The sequence below is a fragment of the Pyrus communis genome, chromosome 12 (genome assembly GCF_963583255.1).
Source record: "Pyrus communis chromosome 12, drPyrComm1.1, whole genome shotgun sequence".
Taxonomy (NCBI): Eukaryota; Viridiplantae; Streptophyta; class Magnoliopsida; order Rosales; family Rosaceae; genus Pyrus; species Pyrus communis.
Genome location: NC_084814.1, coordinates 4,204,082 through 4,228,843, shown reverse-complemented (window position 1 = coordinate 4,228,843; position 24,762 = coordinate 4,204,082). Strand labels below are relative to the sequence as shown.

At 38.6% G+C, this 24,762-nt stretch overlaps 2 protein-coding genes across 3 annotated transcripts; one reads left to right on the top strand and one right to left on the bottom strand.

Moving 5' to 3' along the window:
• Positions 1-10,634: 10,634 nt before the first annotated feature.
• Positions 10,635-11,303, top strand: LOC137711340 (uncharacterized). Its single transcript, XM_068450570.1, has one exon. The coding sequence runs from the start codon at positions 10,635-10,637 to the stop codon at positions 11,301-11,303; it is 669 nt and encodes a 222-aa protein (XP_068306671.1).
• A 447-nt stretch (positions 11,304-11,750) lies between these two features.
• Positions 11,751-24,733, bottom strand: LOC137709803 (regulator of nonsense transcripts 1 homolog). 2 transcript variants are annotated; one of them, XM_068448786.1, is made up of 29 exons: positions 24,050-24,733; positions 21,924-22,175; positions 21,658-21,828; positions 21,456-21,506; positions 21,249-21,341; positions 21,028-21,123; positions 20,897-20,947; positions 20,695-20,813; positions 20,243-20,351; positions 19,902-20,024; positions 19,721-19,792; positions 19,018-19,089; positions 18,854-18,920; positions 18,637-18,779; positions 18,481-18,552; positions 18,252-18,380; positions 17,453-17,608; positions 17,049-17,162; positions 16,864-16,962; positions 16,705-16,782; positions 16,088-16,222; positions 15,488-15,562; positions 15,215-15,332; positions 14,278-14,651; positions 14,115-14,177; positions 13,956-14,027; positions 13,012-13,143; positions 12,820-12,939; positions 11,751-12,575 (listed from the first exon to the last, which is right to left on the bottom strand). In XM_068448786.1, the coding sequence occupies exons 1-29, from the start codon at positions 24,578-24,580 to the stop codon at positions 12,405-12,407; spliced, it is 3,858 nt and encodes a 1,285-aa protein (XP_068304887.1). In that variant the 5' UTR covers positions 24,581-24,733; the 3' UTR covers positions 11,751-12,404. The 2 variants fall into 2 exon arrangements, with proteins under 2 accessions (XP_068304887.1, XP_068304888.1); XM_068448787.1 differs by having other exon boundaries at positions 15,221-15,332.
• Between the last annotated feature and the right edge of the window lie 29 nt (positions 24,734-24,762).

The following is a 24,762-nucleotide window of genomic DNA, read 5'->3' as shown; positions in this document are numbered from 1 at the left end:
CCGGAGAAAAAGACGGAATATTCCATCAGTTTGGACAGAATATCCTTAACGGCGTTAGGTTAACTTTAACAGAATCTATTAGTTTTAACGGAATATTCCTGACGGCGTTAACTGACACCGTCAGTGTGCCTGGCACATGGCCGACGCGTCTGGCCATGCCTTTGCCTGCGCGTGGCGGCGCGTGGGAGGTCAGAAAATTATTTTAAAAATATGGGGATATTCGTGAGGTTGAGTAGATCACATTGGTGTATTCACACACCCCATTCGAGCATTGTATGAGAAATGATCTAATTTTGGTTATGTGCTTTAAATTAACGTTTTTATAGTTGTTTCGCATATAGGTGAGAGCTATCCCGAGGACGAGCGCAGTCCCTCGAGACAAGGGGGTTACAACCCTTCCACATACCAGTGAGTGGGCTTTTGGTTTTCTGTATATACCTATATACTTGTGGTTTTCCCAGAAAATGATATGGAATGTTTATATGTTTTAAATGCCATGCATTACGTTTGCCTATTTATTTATGCATTAGTAGTTGCATATATGTATATTTGGTGCTGCGGACGCACATGTAAATGCCAGGTAAGTTATGGTTTATGATTGTAATTATTAGTTATGTGAGTTACGTAGAGAGCTCATAACTTGCACCCCCGGTGTTAGTGCTCCCGCCCAGAGTAGGGCACAGTCCTTCATGTGATGTTCACCTCCCGCACCACACGCTCATCTTGGATCCAAGTTAGGTGCACAGTCTTGTCGTACATACCACTTTAGGTGGTTCTAACTCGTAGGTGACCCGTGATTATTCGCCCAGTCTTCACGTGATCGTAGCACTTGAGCGTATTTATTTACACCCAGTCATGTCGTACATACCATTTTAGGTGGTTCCGACTCGTGTGCAGGTATAGTTAGTGAGTTGGGGATTTAAGCTCTAGATTCAGTCGTACAGGTCATGTTAGGTGACTCCTGCTAACATATTACATTGCATTGATTGACATTACCTGGGCTACTTACAGTTTATGTAGAGGCATTCGACTTAGCATTTTTTGAGCATGTTTTCGATATATATGTATATTCTATTTTCTGGGAAACTATACAGGTTTTACGGCGAGGGGTTAGAACTTTTATTAATGAAATGATTTTGAAAAGCTTTGTTTTTGCCCACTCACACTTTCTGTTTTGTGCCCCTCCAGGTTCTAGTTTGGATTGCTCTTTTGGTGGCTCACGAGGAATTCACGGCATATCTGACATATTATCATCAATGTAGGACCCCCTCTGGGTGTGTTTAGTTAGTATTTGTTCCTCTGGACTGCACTAGGTTTTCTGTGCTCTGAATATTGTTTTTCACACTTACGTTTGCACATGTATGTTAACTACTCTGTGTGTAATTTGATTTTTATTTGTTCGTACTTTTATTATTATTCTTAGGTTCCACACTGTGCATATGGTTACGTCACCCTCACGTGACAGCCAGCATGCCCTGATTTCGGTCGGGGTGTGTCATTTATAATATATCCTACGAGTTTTTATCAATAATAACCAAAATTTAACACCTAATTTCATCAATGTCACTTTTTATAACTTCTTTAAAAAATAACAGAAACCCCACTTAAATAGACTTAAATACCCTCCTTTGGTATTTAAACAACCAAAAGCTTAAATGCCCTCCTTTGGAAGGCAAGAGATAAAAGATTCTTGTGCGATAATCAAAATCTCCCTTAAATAGACACAAATACTTTTAATTCATACAAATAACTAATTGTTGATTAAAAGATTCTTATGCGATAATCAAGTGGTGTTTTCCATAATATTTTTCTCATTTTTTTATTAGTACAATTAATTGACAGTTTGTAGACCAAAATAAGAAGAATAAAAACGCAAAGAAAGAAAATTTTCCATATCATAAACCCTAATTTTTCTAATATGCACTAAATGAATTTCAATTAGCTTTCCTCTAATAGATCGGCAAATGGTATTAGGTTTGTCAATCTTCTCTTGACAAAAGAAACATAATTTTTCTAAGATGCACCAGAAGAATTTCTAGTTTGTAAACATTAAAAATATGTTTTTTGCACTTTCCAAGAACACAACATGTCACATCCCGACCCGGGGCGGACCACTTCCCGGGCCCGACTCCACTACCGTAGCACGATATTGTCCGCTTTGGGCTTACCATTCCCTCATGGTTTTGTTTTTGGGAACTCACGAGCAACTTCCCAGTGGGTCACCCATCATGGGATTGCTCTAGCTCCCTTCTCGCTTAACTTCGGAATTCCTACGAAACCCGAAGCTAGTGAGCTCCTAAAAGGCCTCGTGCTAGGTAGGGATGGGAATATACATATAAGGATCACTCCCTTGGGCGATGTGGGATGTCACAATCCACCCCCTTTAGGGGCCCGACGTCCTCGTCGGCACACTTCCGGCCAAGGATAGGCTATGATACCAATTGTCACATCCCAGCCCAGGGCAGACCACTTCCCGGGCCTGCTCCACCACCGTAGCACGATATTGTCCGCTTTGGGCTTACCATTCCCTCACAGTTTTGTTTTTGGGAACTCACGAGCAACTTCCCAGTGGGTCACCCATCATGGGATTGCTCTAGCCTCCTTTTCGCTTAACTTCGGAGTTCCTACGGAACCCGAGCCAGTGAGCTCCCAAAAGGCCTCGTGCTAGGTAGATATGAGAATATACATATAAGGATCACTCCCCTGGGCAATGTGGGATGTCACAATCCACCCCCCTTAGGGGCTCGACGTCCTCGTCGGCACACCACGGCCAGGGTTAGGCTCTGATACCAAATTGTCACATCCCGGCCCGGGCGGGACTACTTCCCGGGCCCAACTCCACTACCGTAGCACGATATTGTCCGCTTTGAGCTTACCATTCCCTCACGGTTTTGTTTTTGGGAACTCACGACCAACTTCCCAGTAGGTCACCCATCATGGGATTGCTCTAGCCTCCTTCTCGCTTAACTTCGGAGTTCCTACGGAACCCGAAGCCAGTGAGCTCCCAAAAGGCCTCGTGTTAGGTAGATATGAGAATATACATATAAGGATCACTCCCCTGAGCGATGTGGGATGTCACACAACAGATCTCTCGATTCACTACTACAATTAATGATAACTTTCAAAATAGAATCTGGACAAGAACAACACCCTTAATAATGCAAAGGTGTGGAAATTAAATATGAAGCACATATAATCTAAAGGAAAATTGAGATAAATAACGTTACAAAAAATGACAGTTCATTATTTCATAAATATTCAATTGAAGGAAGAAATTACAAAAGTAAAGAGAAAATGTAGATGAGAAAAAATACAAAAAAAAAAAAAAAAACCATCTATGCTCACCTTCGTTTAGGGGTGCACAAGTCTCCACCAATAGTCGATGCTTTTACTAGGTCTCCACCATTTTTTAGGTTTAATCGTGAGAACTCTTCATCTAATAGGGTTTTAGTTTTTTAATTTATTAGGTTTAAAGTTTAGGGGTATTTGTGTCTATTTAAATGATATTTTGAACACATTTGAAAGGTTTTTTTAAAAACTGACATTTTTGAAATTATGAGCTAATATTTGGCTGTATTTGATAAATACCCATATTATCTGTATACTAAAACTGGGTTCCCCCGACACTGTTTTTACCGTTCGTGAACAGTGAAACGTCAGAAATGCCATTTGTTTCTTCAAACTCCGACGTTTTGTTGTTTGCTTGATACAACAAAAATCCAGTTTTGCCCATCTTTAACACGCGTCACTCATCTTTTAACCCTCTGTTTTTGTTCCTTTTTCTCGATCGTTTTTTCAACTTTTGCTTCTTTCTTTCCTGGCCACGCGTCGATCATCGTCGAAGGCTCCACTCGGACTTTCTTCCCAAATTTTCCTTCTGTTTCCATTTCTCTCTCTGCGGTCTTCTCTCCTTTCCTCTCCTCATATGTCATTCTTCCTTTAACTCTCATTCTCCATTGAAAGGTCGGAGACCAAAGCTTAAATATGGTTCTTGACAGGTCGCTGGTTCTTTTGGCTAAAACCACCACATCCACTAGTTCATCCAAATCGAAAGAACCCTCTCAATCCCATAATTCCATTCAGCTTTTGCAGAAACGCTACGTGCCGTCCACCGTCGGTCCCCTTTTGCCTCCAAGGTGTCCATCTCCTAAATAATCGACCGATTTCGGCCTTTTTTCTTGATTTCGGTCAACTCCAACCACCTCCAACGTTGGGTAAGGTATCGATCTCTTCCCCTGCTCACAAGAGGTAGCTTCTCAAAATTTTCAATTTCAACTTCCAGATTTGAGAATTTCGAATTTGATTTTTCATCTTCTGATTATTTTTTTTGCAGAGGTTGTATTAGTTTTTCTTCATCTGGAAATTTGGGGGTTTCTTACGGCACAATGTTATCAAATTTGATTTTTCTAATTTTTGATTTTGGGGTTTTGCAGAGAGTGCTAATATACTAATTTTGTGGAATTTTTGTTCTTTGCAAGGTTTTTCTGGCTGATGAAATACCTTTGCCATCACTCTCCAGATATGATTATGTTATGTTTTTTCCATTTCCAAATTATGTATACTGAATATTGAAGTATCTAAACTTAAATTGGTATTACTTGACAGGAGGCTCCTGCTTATTCTGGAACCTGGAGCGGTCATATGTAGAAGCTACTAAGTTATGCATGCTCAATCCATTGGTGTATATAAAATGATTAAGGTATGAGATGCATTTTTTTACTCAATGAGGTTGTTGCATAGTTTATCGATGTTAATTTTGTTTTCTACATGTTAGCGAAGAGGGCAAATTTCAAATGTATTTGTTGAAGTTCCTGTTTTTGATTTTTGGAAAAGTGTCAAGTAGTTTTAATTTCCTTGTGCAGTCTTTGCATATTGTTTTTTTTCAAAGAGGTATTTCTTCATGATTGTGTACTGCTGCGATGGCGACTAGAGGCTGCCGGTGGCGGAGTACGTGCGTCATGATACCCTTGCCAAATATCTCTTCAACTGTATGTGCCTCCTATATTCAGTTATTCAATGAATTGTTTTTTTTTTTTATACAGTTTTTGGCTTTTCTTTTCTACACAAGATATGAGAACATGTTTGACACATTGCTTGAAATATGAGGAGGAACACTCTTTATTTGAAAGTTGCACTGCATTTCAACGCGAAAATAAAATGGTTGTATCCATTGTCTATTTGTAATGTGAAAAGCCATGCAATTGAAACTTAAAAATTTTCAATCTTGATTTGATGACAGTCCTGCAAAGATATAATTTTCTCTTCTTTTACATAAGATATTGGGCGTTAATCACTTTAAAGAATGCATTTGTTCTACTTGAGCATAATATTGTCATCTCAAACCACTTTCACAAAGCTGATTTATCATCTACAAATTTGCCATTTTCATTTCAATTTGTGACTCCTATTTTGCTTTTCCCATTCTCATATTCTTGACAAGTGACCACTGAAATTTATTGCCTATAGCTAATCAAAGTGCTTCATGTATAAATTCATCTCACACTTTCTTGACATGGGAGAATCAGACCATTGAGTGGGCTTTGCAACTAAGAGTTGCTCTGAACATTGCTGAAGCATTGTATTACTGCAGTAGTGAAGCCCGCCCATTGTACCATGACTTAAATTCATATATGGTTCTCTTTGATGAGGTGATGTCTCCAATTTCCTTTCCCAAATTTGTTTATTTAGTTATTCAATTTTTACAAGATGAGAGATAATTTTAATCACGTAAAATTGTGGAACTTTTTTTTAATAAGTAGACATATTTTGTTCTATGCTAAGACTTTATCTGAAAACTACATGGATTTATATGAGATCAAAGTGGTAATTTCATGGATGGTGTTGCATGAATGGCAATCCTTGGCTTTCGTGTTTTGGATTGATGACAAATGGTAGGAATGGAAAAAGTTACAACACTAATCTTGATCACACCCCGTGAATATCTAAGAAATGGTAATTGCCTATTTTCCTTATTCATAATCATTATTTATTATACCATTTTTTATACACCTTGCTGAGGGATAAACTAAATTCTGTCCAAGTCAATGAGTAAACTTATACGAATAAGGAGTTATATTGTAAAATCTTCTGAATATTGCTACAATATCCTCATCCTGTGAGATTAAGAATACTTGAGAATGATGATTTGAGATCAATGTACCAATTATTGCTGTCATGTGCTGTACACTAAGACTAAAGTCTTAATGCAATTTTGAACTTTGCAAAATGAACTCTATGCACTGCAAATCCACCACTAAGACTAAATTTTCAGTGCAATTAATAATGTGACTAGAAACTGTTATGTTCAACTTTGGGACTGTCCTTTTGGATATTCTCAGTGAAAGACACATCTCATGATCATGTTATCTACTACATTTTTGAATCTCGATATCCCCTTAGTTTTGGTCTTTCTTTTGTTTTTATGTTGCTTTCGTGCTGAATTGTTGCTCTTTGAATTGTTTTGAGGATACCCAATTACCCAAATTGTTCAAATTTAGTAATTCAATGAGTTTTTATGTGCATTTTTGGTTTGGTTCTTCTTTGAAATGAATATAATTTGTAAGAAGTATGTTGGCATAACCAAGTTTTTATGTTCATTTCTTTCATAATTGTAAAGAAAAGAGAGGTCTGTTGTGTTTGGTGTAAAGTTGATTTTTTGTATTTGAATTATCTAGATGAGCAATCAGGTATTTTTTTTTTTTTGCTGCCAGCGAGTATTTTTGCATTGTGTGGTTAGTATTTATGTAGAATACTATTTACAATGTGTGCATTTAGTATTGTTAGTATATGTTATAAATAAATAAATAGATGGCACGAATGTTATATGAATATGTTATAAATTTTTATTTACATCATCTAAATGAGGTTGAACCAATGTGTAAGGCAAAACGTTGGCTTCACTGGAAGAAAGAAAAAAAATCTGCAAAAGGGGCAACTGAAGTGATGGAAATTGGAGACAAAATGAGAAATTGGATGCTTTTTATGACAAGTCGTTACAAGCTAATCATACTGGTAATAGTAATTGAATTTGTACTTTAGAATTAGCGTTCTTCTTGAGGTTCAACTGATTGGAAAGGTATTTTGAAATTTTATTTTAGAATTAGTGATCTTTTTGATTTAAAACAAAAGGTCAATAATTTCCTTCTAACATTCCACATGTATGTAAATATGGTATTGCCTATTGTTATTGAACAATGAGACATCAATCACATGCTCGTAAATAGTACATTTCCGATTAGAACTTAGGCCATCTCCAACCGAGGGCTGGCCATATGACTCGTTTTAACCTTCTGACCCTTCAAGAAATTAATATTTTAATGAACAATGCAGAGCTATATTTGCCTCCGTTTCCAACCGAGAGTCAAAGGGTCATTGGGCTAGTTTTAGCCCTATCACAAAAAACCGTCTCCAACCGAAGACTAAAGGGTCAAACATAATTTATTATTTAAAAACTAGAACTTAAATTCAAATCCAATGGTTAAGTGACGTCAGCTTGCCGTTGGATTTGAATTTTTCTTTTGCTATAAATAGGGTGAATATTGGGCTATAATTCACACAACTTTGAATTCAATCTATTTTAATTCAATCTCTTTCACTTCAATCTTTTTCAATTCAAGTTTGCAATGAATTCCAATTTTGAATCCTCGTTGGATTCCAACTGGGGGTCCTCATCCAATTCCAAATTGGAAGCAAAATGGGCGCAAATGAGACAAGAAGATGAGGAGTCTGATGAAGAAGTTCAAGTACCTACAATAGGATCTTGTTGCACATCTTTGGGCCAAAAGAAGCATGGAGTAGGCGTTTAAGTTTTATGTTGTTAAATGTTTTTAAAAATATTGTTTAAGTTTCATGTTGTTAAATAATTTTTTTTTATATTGTATAATTTGTATGTTGGTTAATGTTATTTAATGTTGTTTCATATTGTTTAATGTTGTTTCATTTAATTTAATGTTGTATAATGACTTAGGAAGTTATAAGAAAAAAAATATGAAACAAATTTTGTGAAATAGAAGTTATAGGAAAAATTTTGTAAATAAAAAATAATAATAAAACTGTAAAAAAAAAAAAAAAAAAATCTAATGCAATGGCTAGCTGATGTCAGCTAGCCATTGCATTTGAATTTTAGCTTAAGGATTCATGTCAATTATAACCAACATGAATAATGATTTTTTTGGTCAGCCATGCAGCCAGCCTTCCAACCCTTTCAGATTCATGGGGCCCTCTCAGATTCCACGAGTTATCTGACCTAGCCCTCGGTTAGAGACGGTTTTCGGGCTATTTTCGGCCCTCTGGCTTTCTGAACCCTTCGGTTGGAGATGGCCTTATGACACGTTGTATGATTTTAAAACCCGCAGCAATGGACGGACACCAATCGCTAGTCCTACATGCTAAAACTCAGTTTTGGGGGTATTGTTGATGACCAGTGGCCGGACGCTCTTACCCTTCGGTTTCTTCAATGCATGTCGCGTTGTTTCCTCTATTCCACAGTAAATAATCGGTTTTGCCCATATTGCCATGCATCCGTCATCATTCATCTATACGCTTCGACTGGTTTTCATCGCCTTATCATTTGCTTTGCCTTTGTCTCTTGCCAATCACTTCTTTTCTCCGTCTAGTCTCGCCTTCGTTTCCTCTAAAATTCTGTTTTCTTCGTTTCGCAAAATATTCACGACAGGTATCGCCGTTTTCCTTTGTTTTTTTTTTTTTTTGGATATTTTGTTTAGGTTCTCTGTCTTCAGAGGAGTTTTGCATCCCTGTAAACCCAGATTTCTCGGCGTTTTGTGGAAGGTCATAAAATTGGTTTCCAAGGTTTTTTTTTCCTGATCTTGCGATTGCTGGAGCAAGAGTTTCAAAGTATTTCCCTCTTTTTTCCAACGAATTTTTAGTGCAGTTTAGGCACGATCTATCTTCAGATCATCGTCAAAATAATTATATTGAACTCAGGTAGGTTCTATAACACCAGTATGTGAGTTTTGGAGTATTGAGAAGTACATTGAAAAGGTGAAAGCCGAAAAGTCCAATATCATAGGCGATGCTTTACTTCCCCATGAGATCATAAGCTATGCGAATCACTGGAATTTTGCACAAGCGGCTGAGCTTTAGTGGAAGACAATGGTGGAGCACTTCTTTTCAAAGCAAGGAAATCTGAACAACTGCTTGGCTGTGTGTGAAACGGCCTTGGTATACAACTGTAGGCACACGATTGACACGGTGGTGGCTTGGACACTCTTGTTGTCTGAGCTGAATGAAGAGCCATGGAAAGGACAGACAATCAATTTCAGTAAGTCGCCTCAGCTACGTTTGATACAAGGCGATCAACTTAGTTACAAGTGCGAGTTTGTGAAGAGGATGGAATACTTCCAAGACGACCTGCAGGATTGATTTTCAGAGGGTGTTTGACTTGATTCTCCAAGAGGCTGTGAATGCTAATTTGAAGCCGGAGCAAATGATCAAGAAGGTGTTTGTGTTCACTGGGATTGAATACGTTGACGAAGCTACTGCCAAAAGGTCGGACAAGGCTCATCCGGCCATACATGGCAAGTTTAAGGAGAAGGGGTATGAACATGCGGTGCCAAAAATTGTGTATTGGATAATGCAGGATGGTGAGCCAAGGAGGTGGATGGAGCCTTGTACATATCCAGGGGTGACCGTACCAAATGGCTTCTCCGACGATTTGCTCAGGTTGTTCTTGGACAATGACGGAGAAATTCGCCCCGACTTTGGCATGGAAGCAGCCATCTAAGGGGAAGGGTATCGGAAGCTGGTTGTACTGGATTGATTACCGATGAGTTTTGATAACCCTCGGTTATTATGCTTATTTAGTTGTCTTAACTTTTCCTGAAGACCAAAAGCATTAAGTCAATGCATAAGACACTTTTGAATCGCAGCAGCCTAAGGGATGCTTCAACTTCGTTGATTACAAAATTGTGTATTGTTGCTTTCAAATCCCAGCAAGCCATTCGTTTTGGGGACTGATTTTTGTACACCATCTTTCACCTTCTGCGTACGCCTCCTCTTTATTTAGCCCTAAATTCTCTTTTGATTTGGTTACTCTAGTGGCTAGAAAATAAAATAAATTAACAGTGTATAGAAGAAGAAAAATAGCGTGCATGGATCATTTACCATATTTATAACCCCCGGTATTCATGTTTGAGTTTGTTCCAGTGGGATTTGGATCCCCTCCCTGGGGATCCTAGGAATCAACGAATACGGACCATTGATAAAAAATCGTGCGTAGATCCTAAGGTCCCTAGAAGAAGAAAAATAGCGTGCATAGATCATTTACCATTTTTTTTCTATAACCCCCGGTATTCATGTTTGAGTTTGTTCAAGTGGTTAAGAGCATTTATTCCCCAAGGTCGGTTGACGCTCATCCAACTTTCTAAACCTTTTGCTTGCTTTCTTCTCAAGTCACCGCTTTAGCACAAGCTTCAGATGCCGATATTCCGACACCTCAACAGCCAGCACAAACTCTCATACACCAGCTTTGTTCTTACTTTAAACTGTTACCAAGTTCTTCCACTTCAAAGAAAATATTCTCTGTCAAAAGAAAGTAACGAGAACAAAGAAAACCCTAATGTATATAACATCGTAGCAACACTACCTACCAAGTGAAGGAAGAGAGCTGACAGAATATGGGCACGAGACAAATCCAGGTTGCAGACCAAACCCTAGTTATCCACGAGCTAGACGACGTCAGTGACTCAACAACGGGTCGAGCTCTCACCGGCTCATGGGTTTGGGACTCGGCCCTTGTCCTATCCAACTGGATGGCCACCCAAGGCACAGTCCACTTTCACTTCCAAGATAAGTCCGTCCTCGAGCTCGGTGCTGGGGCAGGACTTCCCGGCCTGACAGCGGCTCGGCTTGGAGCGAGCCGAGTCCTTCTCACGGATATGGGGCCACTACTTCCGGGGCTGTTGAGGAATGTGGAGGCCAACGGACTCGGGGACCGAGTCCAGGTGAGGGAACTCGTGTGGGGATCGGACGAGTCACCGAGTCAAATCAGCGAGTTGGACCTAATTTTGATGTCTGACGTGTTCTATAACCAAGAGGAAATGGTGGGGTTGGCCAAGACGTTGAAGAGCGTGTGCGGCAGAGGTACTACGGTTTGGGCGTCAACGGAGGTCAGGCCATGGACCGCCGAGTGCTTAAGCGAGTTGGTACATGAAGGTTTTGGACTCGTCGAGTTTCCGAGTCAAATGGTGGAGGAAATGGAGGGCTTGGATTGTTTTGCCATTTTCCAAGTCATACCACCACATGAAGATAACCAAAGAACTTTCGTTGTCGAGGGCTCTATCTGAAGTTTCTTTATTTTCGACCAGTGTACTTATTTTCGTTCGTTTTTCAACAACTTTCTATTGAACAAATGATATTATCTGCAAAGAGTCATTTATTACAATGATGATAAGGTATTGAACCCTTACATGAGTTCGAATTCTGTCGATGGCTAATCTAACATCTAATATAACAAAATCAGTCATTAGAAAAAATAAATAAAAAACAATATTATCTACGCATAAAGCATGAGCTAATGAGTTAAGCCACACAATGACCTAACAATAATGTGGTTCAAATTCACTTTGGCGAGAATCAAACCTAAACCTTTCATTTACCAATGGAGAAATACCACTTAATCATCATACTAAGTGGCTTCGTGTTTTTAAAAAACTAGACGCCAAAAGAAAAGAGAAGGAAACCGAGGGGAGATATTACTGGGGTCAATTAGGCAGCATTTAAACGAAAGCAGATTACACAAACAAACCAATCATCAAGCTTTTTATATACCACCTGACCGGGGTAAGGGTTCTACGCCGAGCAGCACAAGCACTGGATAAATACTTGCTAAAGATTTCATCGTCGTCGTCTATGCGATATTATAATGTAGAGTATAATTACATGTCTGGAGCCGAAAGGGTTAGGCGACTTTCCCCGAGCATGCTGTACAAAATTCGTTGTAGAACTGCTTCTGTATATGAATAAATTGGGTCATTTCCCTGTCAGTCGCATATACAGCGCGCCCCGCTCTCCAAGTGCCCGAACCCTTTCGCCAAAAACCATGCCATGTAATGCTCTCATTTCACTTATCCATCTTTTTCTTACCTTTCTTCAGAACAATACAAAACTTCAAGCAGGTAATATCGGGGTTATCCTTTTCTTTCTCAGCACCGGATGTGTCGCTCTTGTTTGCTCAGACCCCATATGCTCATTTGCCCACTCTATTTGATAGTATCCCCAAAACCCACAACATATCAACTAGGGGTTCTGGAGATAACCACACTGATTGCAACCGACAAATCTTCGGCAATTTAGGGTAGTTGTATTTGGGCACACAAGAGAGCACAAACCGAGTTGCTGAATGCAAAAGACTATAACCCATCACAGCCATTATTCCCTACTGTCTCTTAACCATTGTAGTGGATTTTCTGATTTTGGGAGGTCTGACCCTGCTGAGGCTGAGGCTGAGGCTGCGGTGGCTGCTGCTGCTGCTGCTGCTGTTGTGGTGGGGCCTGCAAGTTCATTGGCTGTGTGTTGTAATGGGCAAACGGCTGAGAGTACAGCGAGTTCATAAAGCCCTGAAAATATGTTGAACGTATCAGCTATTAGCACCGGCGAGGACAGCCACCACCAAGCCAAACTATGACTTGAAAAAGAACAGAGGAAGAATGCAGTAAACATGTTGGTCACATGCCCAACCCACTAAACGCTGTTGAAGAACAATGTGAAAGGACTTGCTAATTACGGAGCCAAATGTCTCTACATCCCATTTTATTATTTTCCCGTAGTAATCTATTAAATAGCATTTGTATGAAATGAAACCTGGGACTGGAGTTGATTGGCATTTGCAACTCCATAGTGGTTCTGTGATGCTTCATCCTGTGATGGGTCATTAAAGCCCACCTGAGTAAATAGGCCTTGTGATCCATGAGGCATGTAGTCCTGTAAGAAAGCGGTTGAGAATTGCCCAAAGCACAGTAAAAATGTAACGAAAAGAAAGGGAAACTAGCAAACCTGAGACATGAAGTCATTCCCTGTACCAAATCGAGAATATCCAGCTTGAGAGTTCTGGTTCAGAAAGTTCCCTGGAAACCCAGCTTGTGCTCCTTGAGTAACATAATCAACAGCATATCCACTTTGAGAAGCCTGTTGACCAAGCTAGCATAATGTAAGTTTTAATTTTCGAATACATGACTAATTCTGTAATTGCAAGTAACAGAGGTTCTTAAATTACATAACATTGACGATGGATACATTTGGAAAGAAAATAGCGTGGACACAAAAAGGGTAAGGCAAATCCTCTTTCTATGAATAACCTTTTCTTTTCAATTTTTGATTAGCATGATGTAGAATCACTTCTTCCAAGGGAAAATAATTCATCGAAGATGAAAACAAAAAGGGTATTTAAATGAAAAACTTTGTCTCACGTCCTTCAACAAACAACTTAAGGCATAGCCCAACACATAAAGGCCAAAAAATGCATATTTGGTCACACTATTTTGGCTCGATTTCATTTTCAGTCAGTGGGTTTGGTTTTGTTAGCAATTTAAAAACAATTTTGAAAGTGAAGTGATTAAACAAGTTAGAATCCAGATTTTCAATTTGGGGAAACAATCTGTCTGTTTTCAAGAAAATGTTGCTAAGGGATTGAAAGACCGCATTATCGGCTTTCTAAAACTACCTGCACTTCTTGGGTTTATTTGATAGAAAGACACTCTTTTCGGGTTTATTCAACTTTTGATTGTTATAAAATTGCTAACAAAAATTACAGTGACTATTGATACAATTAAAACCACAGGACCAAAAGTGATTTTGAGTCAAAACACGGTGAACAAAAATATACTTAACCCAAAAACTAAATCCAGAAGTACACTGCTGAAGCAAACAAATAATGTATGGCCCATGGCCCAGCATACACTGAAAAAACGACAAAAGAAAAAAGCACCGCAACTTCATACCTGTGTGGAGAAGTCAGCAACATTATAAGGAACATGTGATCCCTGACTTTTAAAGTCGTCACCCAAAAATTCCTGGCAACATGCAATCAAAGATGAAATTAAAAGATGAATATCAACATCACAAGTTACTAAAAATATCACGTTTAGTACGAGAAAAACCTGAGACATGCCCGCCATGGAAAATCCATCACGAAATGTTTGGCTTGGGCCTTGAACTGGCATCTGTTGCATACAACAAGACGAGCACATGCATCAGGTGGATGAAGGAACAAGAACTAGGAGAATTGGTATATGATAAAAAAAAAAAGGGGCCAGTACAAACATTATTGACAAATCCAGGTTGAGATAAGGGGCCACCAACAGATGGTTGGCTATTTGGATTTTCAAGAGCAGGAAAGTTGAAGGTAGACCCCATATTCCCAACATTCTGTTGTGTGCCTTGCTGGTGCGGAAGATGACTGCCAATTGGAGCACCAGCATTTCCACGTCCTGCCCCAAAACCACGACTTCCAGGTTGAGGGACATGAGGAACAGCTCCAACTGGTCCATGCACAGCTCCACGAGTTGGAATAGCATACGGTTGAGAAAGGGGTCCTCCATGGAATGGTGAAAGAGGTGCCCGAGGCATTGGATATCCAGCAGGATGTACACCAGGCTTATGGGTACCATTGGGTGGGCCAGGAGGTAGGTAAGAACCTGCATTTGACATAAACATTTTATAAGGATGAAAGACATCATTATTTTAGACATACGAGATGTTTACAATTAAGATTTTCTACTTATTATTGGATTTAAAACTTGGAATTTAAGGGTTAATTATTTTCTTCTATTTTCCTTGTCCATTTGGGATTAGTTATTTTTAACTTCTAAAGGAAAAATTTAACATTTCAACACATGTGAAACCGTTTATTTGGATTACTCACCATATTAAACGAACCCAAGTTTATACACTAAACACTAACATATCAATAACCATTACGTTAAAAGCGTTGGCTTCAATTTTTCATTTAGATTTCTTCCCTTTTTCATCCCCACTAATAGGAAACGAAAAAGAAGTATCAGAACAAAGATAACAAGAAAAGAACACCATCAGAGTAAAATGGAAAGTGTGGACAAAACAAGAAGTATCAAAAGAAAGATAACAAGAAAAGAACACCATCAGAGTAAAATGGAAAGTGTGGAGAAAACAAACAATGCACTTCATCCTACAATTCCTGGAGAGAGAAGGTAAAAAGGGAAAGATACTAGCGCTAACATACCCCTACCACGATTACTTCTTCTGTCCGCATTTTGGCCAGCTGAGGCAACAGACCCAAAACTGTCATTGGGGATAACTCCAGGACCACCTCCAAAGAATAGGCGCCGATCATTGTAGATCTGTGTCAACAGTAGAGCAAACACAACATAATTTTACATCCATCATAAATTGATGATTTCATAATTAAGATCCAACTCCCACCACAAATTAAAAATGTGTACATCAAAAGAAAAGCATGAAAAATTAATTTTTGCCTTCTCTGCTAGTGACAAACCTTTTTAGGCTTTGGAAATTGCACCATACTCTGCTTCAGGTTATTTAGAGGCCCCTCAACCAAGCACTCGTGTTCCTAATGATGTATAAAATGTCAGTAATAGCAACGCTATAGTCTGAATATCAAGTTATCAACCCAGACGGCACAATCATTTTTAACCAGCACATGACAATCAAAGAGAGAAGAAAAGGTAAATCGAATAAACAGGAGGACATAAACAAAATTTACAGTACATGATCAATTAGCATTAACAAATATGCTGCCAGCCGTACAAGTATTAGCCAGCTGCCACCAATCATTCCCAAGATGACTTCCATATTTTGGAAATGGTTTTTTTTTTTTAATTTCCTTTTTTGATAGTACACATAACTTTATCTATAAATGAAACACTACAAACACCATGAACCAGAGGACCTAAAAGGACTTGAGAAAAACAAGATGAGAACAAAAAAATACACATCAAACAGAAAAATTGTCAAGTTAAATCAGAAAAGAATACTTGAGAAAGCCTCAACTCTTTTTCTATTAACTGGAATAAAAAACAAGAGGAACAGGTTAACATAAACCACCAATAACAAAATTACAGAGAACAGTTAATACCTTGTAATGTGTCAACAAGCTATTCCACAGTGGCTGTTTACTAAGAACTTTAGGGTTTCCAAGAATGACAATACCATATCGAGCACGTGTTAGAGCAACATTGAGCCTGCGAGGATCATTAAGGAATCCGATGCCCTGAAAAGGAATGTATTAGCCAGGAATCAAACTATCATAAATATACTTCCTTCTTCAAATGAAGACGGCTCTTCTAATTTTTTTTTTTATCTACAGTCATTCTATATTATCTTAGAACCAAAATCTGGAACTCATTGACAATGAACCAACTCTGAAGACAGCCTTCAATGCCATTCTGTTTAATCATGACTACTCAATTATCAGTAACAACATCCCCCTTAACCACACCACCCCACCCCCCCACCCCCCCCCAAAAAAAAAAAAATAATAATAATAATAATAAGCGCAAAAGAAAGTATGTAATTTTCTGTGAGATGAACCAAAAAGTAGTACACTGAAAACCCAACATGTAAGATTTATAGCATGAATAATAGGAAAATAGCAACAAAACAATTCGAAAAAAGAAAAAGAAAGACGCATCTTTGGGACAACCGAAAGGAAAAAAGTACGAATTTCCCACATAAGTGGTTTTATGAACTCACCTGATGCTCATTACTCCTCACACACGAAAGGATGATATAATCCTTTTCCCTTCCCTGAAATGAATCTACGCTTGCAACCTGGAATAACAATAATGAAGCAATACAGTCAAAATAGGTCAAGAGCAAAGGCTTCTACATGTGACGAGTCAGATATATTACCTCAATTTCCTTATAAAGTTGCTGTCTGAGAGCACCATTTCGCGACATATAGTTCACAATATAAGCTCTCTGTCCCTCATACGGTGTGATCACTCCAATCTATAAAGTGTTGATTTTTATTAAATTAATGAAACATGGAATCCATATATAAAATGCTAAACTCAAAACGAATGTTGTAGGTTCACCTGACTAGGGACTACACCACTCCTCAAGAATGTTGTGACAATCTTTTCAACATTAGCAGCCTCAGTTCTGTTCAGATAGGATGTTCCACTAGCACTTATCTCCTCTTGGCCCATCTATAACACAGATGCATGAGTCTAGAACAAGTCTTCGGAGAAAATATGATTTTAAAAAAGTCAGTCAGAAAACCATCCGGTAGACAAAGCCTAATTCTTTGCAATGCTATCCATATACCTCTTTTTCCCTCCCACACACCCCCTGTTAATTTCTGTCCTCTCCTCTTCAATTCATTCGATCCAACAGCCAAAAATTGAGAGATGTATGTGGAAGGTAAAAATGGGTGTGTGGATAGCACCACCCCAAATTTTTAGTTGGCTTAAACTACTTGACTGGCACTTATTGTTACCTGTACATAAAAGAACATGGGACGATTGGGAACCGGCCAAGGAAAATCAATGCCTGAAGATTGCCTTTCATTGATGGTGACTCCATTTTGAAGCGTGCCCTCATAGAAGCTATTAGATGGAAATTCTGACAAGGCTGGATGCATTCGGTATTGAACCTAAAATTAGATCATACATAATATATAAGTATTGCAACATAACCATGCACGCAAGAGCAATTTCACTTCGAACGACATACAAGACAGAAAGTGTCATAAGCGTCTTAAGGGTGCACTGACAGCTACACTATGCAACTTAACATTTGAATCAGATACAAGATTGGTGACAGAAAATAATTTAAATAAACTAAGAAAGAATCCAACCAAGTTAAACGTTGAGAATAATCCAAATAAGTTAAATCACAGTGGAGTTGATTTGCTCAAAGAAGTTAGGAAACTATGTGATAAAAAGGAGAAAAACAAATGCAGGTACCTAAATTCCAAAGCAACAAAGAATGAGTTAAGGTCAAATACATTGAGAATTGCAACAAGTTTACAATAAATTGAAGTAAGGCAACACTTTATAGACACATCTTAGTATTGAATTGAATGTTCATGCAGTAACATTAAGAAGAAAAGACCAATATCATATCTATTGATGAATGGGTATACAAAACTCAGATTTCATCACTGACTATCCAACATAAAAAAGTAAATAAATAAATATATTTAAAAAAAAAAAAGGGCAAGTACATGTACACTAGTTGTGTGATACTATGGATAGCTAACCATGCACAGACACTGCAAACTCTGGACCAATTACCTGCAATCTAATTGGTTTCACACCAAGTAAAACGAGGCGTTCAAAGAGAGACTGGGCAAGCCCAGCACGAGCTGCTTTCTTGCACATAATGACTGGACCAAGCTGGCAGTGATCTCCAACAAGAACAACCTAATATGGAAATTTCTCATTAGACTCCAGGCAACGATTTGTTAAAAATCAACCTCGGACTCAAAATTTAGCAACATCTATATATTTGACCTCAGAGTACCTGCTTTGCCCCAAGAACCAAAGGAATCAGGCATTCAGGCTCCGTAGACTGAGTAGACTCATCAATAAGTACCTAAAAGCAGAGGATAGATTTGTGTTAGCTATTTTTAAGTTGTGACAGATAGTAACTAACTGTTAATGTAAGACGTATTTCAACCTGACGGAACCTAAAATTGGCCAATCGTGGATCTCCAGCACCAACACATGTGCAACAAATGACATCAGCACTTTGAGAAATCTCCCTCTCGGTTGCCCGCTTCAGTGCCTTATATTTTTTCTCATCGCTACTAGACAATTCTCCTGTAAAATTTCAGGAACTAATCAGCATCAAGTCAGGACAATATACATAGAAGTTTTTAGAAAAGCAAAGTGACCTTGCTCATCCTTCAATTGTTGTAGCTTGTACAGTTCACTCTTTTCTGACGTGTCAAGATGACGAACCTGAGATTAACAGAGTCAGTAAGCATCCAGTTAAATAAGTGAATAAAGAAAAGCCAGACAATAAAATTATTAATTAAGTCAACAAGTCAACACAAACCTGGTAATGAAGGGTTAAATGCTCAACAGGAGAACTAACAGCTTCCCTTGATTTTGCACAAAGTCTGACAACCTTAAATACCAAAAGGAAGATAAAAATCAGACAAATTCATAAGAAACCTATCATTACCAAGAACACATATAATAAAAAAAACATCTGTTGCAATGTTTCACGCAAAATGAGGTAATTTCCAAAGCTCATAAATAGCACCCAACTGTAAACCAACTTGTTTTAAACAAATAAAAATCAGATTGCACACTGCTATGCTTTACAAAGCAGAACAAGTGGTACTTGAGAGACATTCATACTAAGATGAACATAAATCCGTTTAGGTACTCATTCTGATTTCTTGCGGTTTGCAATTCCTTTTCTTTGATAGAGATTTCTGCTTAGTAATAAAAGCAACAACACATGAACAGTGGACAACAGATCTATCATAGAGGAGCAATCTAAAATTCAGAAGAAAAAAAAAAAAGGAAACTACTGAACAGCCGAGCAACAAAACCATCATTTAACCCAGGTAAATAAGAAGCTCTCCAATCTAAAACTATCAGAGAAACAGAATCCAATTATGTGTCTGCACACCAATGCGTACACAACTAAAAAGATATTTAAATATTCATTCAAGAAGAGCCGCAAAAACAAAGGGACATTCTATAGAGTCAGTATAATTGCAGGCAACGGCCAAGCACTGGTCGTCTACCTTCAACCCAGTTGCACTTATCTTCTCAGCTAGTTGGTCTACAGCAACATTACTAGGAGCACAAACCAAAACCTGGTAAAGAGAGAAATTGTGATTAAAAGAGAGTGAGTGAGAGAGAGAGAGAGAGAGAGAGAGAGAGAGAGAGAGAGAGAGAGGAAATAATAAATGTGAGTTATTTTACCTGTCCCTGGCCTTGTTTAGCCATGTGATACACAATTGCTGCAGAAGTCACAGTTTTTCCTGTGCCAGGTGGACCCTGGATCAAACTTATAGGCTTCTGAAGGACACTCTTTACAGCAAAAACCTATCAATAAAAAAGTGGCAAGACACTCAGATTAGACCAACACCAACTACAACAAAGAATCCTCAAAAGGTCCGAGAAAATGCTATTGTGAAATACTTGGGAAAGAGATGCATTTGAAGTGAAAAACTAGTATATTGAAAGAGAGGATAAGCCAGAAAAGAAAGTAATGTATCATGAACTAGAGGATAACAAAAAAGTGTATAATCAAGATATCATACTTGAGATGCATTGAGCTCCGGAAGACCAGGTGCACCAAAACGACGGGGCAATGTATTACGGACCATTTGAACCTCTACTTCATGGCCTAACAAATGATGGTAAATATATCTGCACAAATAGTATAAAAGAACAATCAAGTTAAATGCAAAACATAAAACATCACTGCAGCCTGACATGATTTATTTATTTCTCTTTTTAACATACTTTCATTGAATAAAATACAACCTGAAATAGCAAATGCAATATCTGCCCTAAAAACCAATTTATGCTTGTCATTTCCATACAATATTTAGCAATACAAGAATTATGAACATAGAAGTAGAATCAACACTAAGTCGCATAATGATAAGCAAGTTATCAATTTGTTAATTTTTTTGAAACAAGACTGTTATTTCTAAAACTTAAAAGTCAAAAAAAGAGAAGGAAGAAAAAAAAAACACTGCAACCCTACCCACTAACACTTGTCTCGTCCACTGCAAAAGCTTTCATGGCCCCCTGCATCCGATCAAAACTTGTACTCTTCCAGACAAAGTCAACACTGAAGCCATGGTTCACATCAACTGGAACTCCCTGCAAACAACATGAATACACATTAGTAACAACCAAGTTTACCGAATTAAATAATATATAAGCAGCACTAATACTAAAACTACCTGACTGGCACGAAGTTCAAGTGCAACCTCCTCTTGTGCAGTTAACTTGATCTGAAACAGCAGATAAGTACTCTAAGTTCCACAAAACTACAACATATACTCTTAATGCTTCAGAAAGGAAAGAGGCATACAACATGTCCCACTGACTGCCACGCTGGATGAGCTGCATCTCCAGAATAACGAAGCCGCAACTCATCACCAGGTACAAGACGTAACTCATTGTCTTCCTGCAACAACCCAAGAAAAAACTGAATGTTAATAACACATACATATGAGCAGAATGAAAAACATGCATATAGTACTAAAAGAATTCACCCAAAAAAAATACTCTCAAATTTTCGCAGACAATCACCTTTGGAAACACAAAATAAGCAATACGCTTCTTGTTAAGACCAATATCCCACCGAATTGTGACATTGTCTTTGCTTTGAGATTCTTTCATCATCTACAACATAAATAAGATCATAAGAACTTAACAACTAGCTTGTTCTCTACCACAGGGATCATAAGAAATCTTTGAATTGAAAAGAAAAAGGAAAACAGAGGTTTGTCTGCATACTTTATCATAGTCAGCTTCAAGTTTAATAAGTGGTGCAAACACATTTTGATACTGCACCAGAAACAAGAAAATCATCAGCTTATCAGCAAAACATCCATTTAGAAGATGCAGATTCTCCAAAGGCTTCTCGTGTTATAAAAAGGACACGAACTAAGCCTTCTCACATTTCAAAGTATATACAATGAATTCCAAACAGATTCACCTGGTAAGCATCTTCATACTTCAAGGCCACAGGTTGGGGTTCATCATCCACACCAGGCTTCTCGAGATCTTCAAGGGAAGCATCAGGATTGGACTTCCAAAGTTCTTCTACTTTATTTATTTGTTGAGCACTGATTTGGCGCGCCCTTAGCTGCTCCTGTTCAGACGGGACCTGCAAAGCACAGCATCTTAAAACTACTAAACAGAAAACCATAAATTGCCTCAAATGAAAATAACTATGAACCTGATGATAGCAAAATACCAAACCTTAACAAGCCACTGCAAGAAACACCTATCATCTATCAGGGGACACCACTGGCTCAGATCCCAGTTCATATCCTTCAATGCATTAACACTTAAGCAGGGTTCCCTACAAAGAAGAACAACAACACTCTCTGTCTTGGCTGAAATAAATCCAAGAAGAAATACATTACGACATCCACAGTTGTAGCATTCAAGGATTGTTTCTCCCAATGGGCTATCTTTATGAAGACAGACTTCCTTGTGTTTTGCTCGGACCTTCAAAACCCAACATAACAAACCAATTAGGAAAAGTTATCAGAATATAATGTCTATCCCATATTAATAACATCAGCTTTCAAACTCGCATTTAGGAACCCACCATATGCAACCACCCAAGAATCAGCATACTATTAAGAAAAAAAAAGTTATGTATGATATCAGGCTCCAAGAGCTGGCACTTTCATTATATTTCACAGATTATTTGTGGTTGCATATCCTTAAAAATTTGCCTGTGAAAAGGTTGTTCAAAGCATCAACAAAGATTAATTTTTCAAGATGAAAAATGAAAAGACGTGAATGGAAGATGCAGTTTAATTTCTACAAAAAATTTATGCCTGCTCAATGTGATGTGAAATCAAACGGGGCAGCTTATGGTAAGTTCCCGTTACACTAGAGAAAAGAAATTGAACTCCATGTAATTTAGAGCCTCTTGGGATTGCTTCTGGAAGGGCTAAAAGCCTTGCTGACAGCCAAAAGTGCTTGTTGATTCCGTTTGGAAAAAACTGTTAGAATTGCTTCTGGGTCATAGAAGTGCTTTCTGAAGAAGCACCTGCCAGACACTTCTCCAGGAAGCATTTTCAACAGCTTTTAGAGGAGGCATTTGAATATTTAATAGAAATTTCAACATGGTTCTAGCGTAAGCACTTCTAGTTCCTACAGAAGCAATCCCAAACAAGGCCTCAACAATTATAGAAAACATTTACTGGCATCACCTAGATATTAAAACCTTCAAATCAAACAAACTCCACCATAGAAACTATGACTCCTTACTTTAGCTTGTAATTTAACTTAAAAGAATTATTTGGAATCCATCCATGATCCCACTAGAGCTAACATAAACCAAAAGAGGATATAAAGGATTCTCTAATGCTCTATCATAGATCATACAATGTAATAACAAGAGTACAATCAACTCGAGAACAGCCACATGATTGGCATAAAAGATGTACAGCATTAAATTAAATCATGCAGTCCTGTAAACATCAAAATCTGAAGCATAATGCTGGTTACTTAAATCATATTAAACAGATGTAACGTTAACTCCATTCGTATGTAAGGTCCAATTATGTCCATGCAGACAAATCAGAGCAATATTGATCCAGAATTGCTGGTCAAGTGCCCTAGCATTAATGGAAGTTTAATATTAAGTGGTGTGGGAAGTAGAAGACTTCCCAACTTTTGTGTCAACAAATACGTATCTCTATAAATTTGCATTAATATATCAGAGCATGTTACAGCTTATGTTATTATGAAAAATTATTTAAATCAACCTATACATATAGGGTTTCTAAAATATGAGGCCAAACCTAGCTGTAACATCAACACGAACCAAATGAATCTCCAATAGACCAAAAAGTAGTCAACCCACTCATGCAACCAAATTACAACTCAACAAAAAAAAAAAGAGTCCATGAGTATAAGGTGCCATGATTAATCGACAAAGAAAAATCATCAGAATCTACTTTCTCTTTACCCAGATTGCTTCCCATCTCTGCCATCCAATACCATGTTTGAACCAAAATCTCCCAAAATGTAGAAATAAAAACATCTTGAAACCGGGATAATAACCCAAACCATCATGAGGGCATAATAATGCAGCTATAAATGTACCTTAAACTTAGTTCGATCTTCGTATAACCCATGCCAACACGTGATGGCGTATCAGCAAGTATGTCTCTTAAAACAAAACACGCTTATTTCCCTGCATTCTCTAACTACTAAATTTCCTCCAGTGGCATCCATTTTGTGACTAGTAATTTCCAGTTCTTACCCAAATTCCCATTGGACTCATCCCAAAAAATTATAATCACAAAACCCAAAATTATAAATAAAAAGGCAGAAACAATAACACTCCGAACTGGGTGACTTACCAGGTGATTCACAATATGAGAGCCGGAAGTGTTCCCCCTTGAATTACAGAACCATTTTCGACACGAAGGCACATTACACCTCACAACGCAAGCCGGGTTCGACACGCCGCAGTACCGGCACGCATGTTCTGTAAAATCCCCTTTTCCAAACTCGTAATTGTCGTCATCCCCAGTATCCTCAAAGTTAAGCACACTCATCCCAGGCGTTAGGACGTCAACCACCTGATTATTGCCGGCGTTACTGCCCGACCCACCTGCCCTAGCCTTTGTGGCGCTGCCCGGGGCAGCAGAAACCGGCGACGCATCGGACTGGTGGTCGGACCCGACCCCACCACCGCCACGGTCACGGTCTGCAGGTTCCGATAAGGAATCTGAAGGGGTGGGCCAGGCGACAGGAGAGCGAATCGGGTCGCGGAACTCCGGGTAGTCAAAGTCCTCGCCCTGGGTGTTGAATTCGAGGAAGGTGTAGGCGTCGTTGGCGGTGTCGGGCTGCGACGCCGTGTCAAAGAGGTTGTTGGGCTCCGAATCCATGGTCGGGGTGCGGAATTGAAATCTTTTGGGGGTGGAAGGGGGGTTAGGGTTAGGGTTAGTGTTTGGTGAAGGAAATTGATGCGAAGAGAGAAGAAAGACGTTTAAGAAGAGAGTGTGGGAGGTGTGATGGGTGAAGACGTCGTGGAGAGAGAGAGAGAGTCCGTGTGAGGGGGTTTTTGTAA

Bases quoted from the DNA above. Each gene is read 5' to 3' on its own strand.
- LOC137711340 (XM_068450570.1), top strand. From the start codon at position 10,635: ATGGGCACGAGACAAATCCAGGTTGCAGACCAAACCCTAGTTATCCAC.
- LOC137709803 (XM_068448786.1), bottom strand. From the start codon at position 24,580: ATGGATTCGGAGCCCAACAACCTCTTTGACACGGCGTCGCAGCCCGAC. The intron at 21,507-21,657 runs GTGAATCTGTTT...TTTCTGGTGCAG, and splicing joins AGTATGAAGATGCTTACCAG to TATCAAAATGTGTTTGCACC. The intron at 20,352-20,694 runs GTAGGGTTGCAG...CTATTTGTGCAG, and splicing joins GACGAGACAAGTGTTAGTGG to ATATATTTACCATCATTTGT.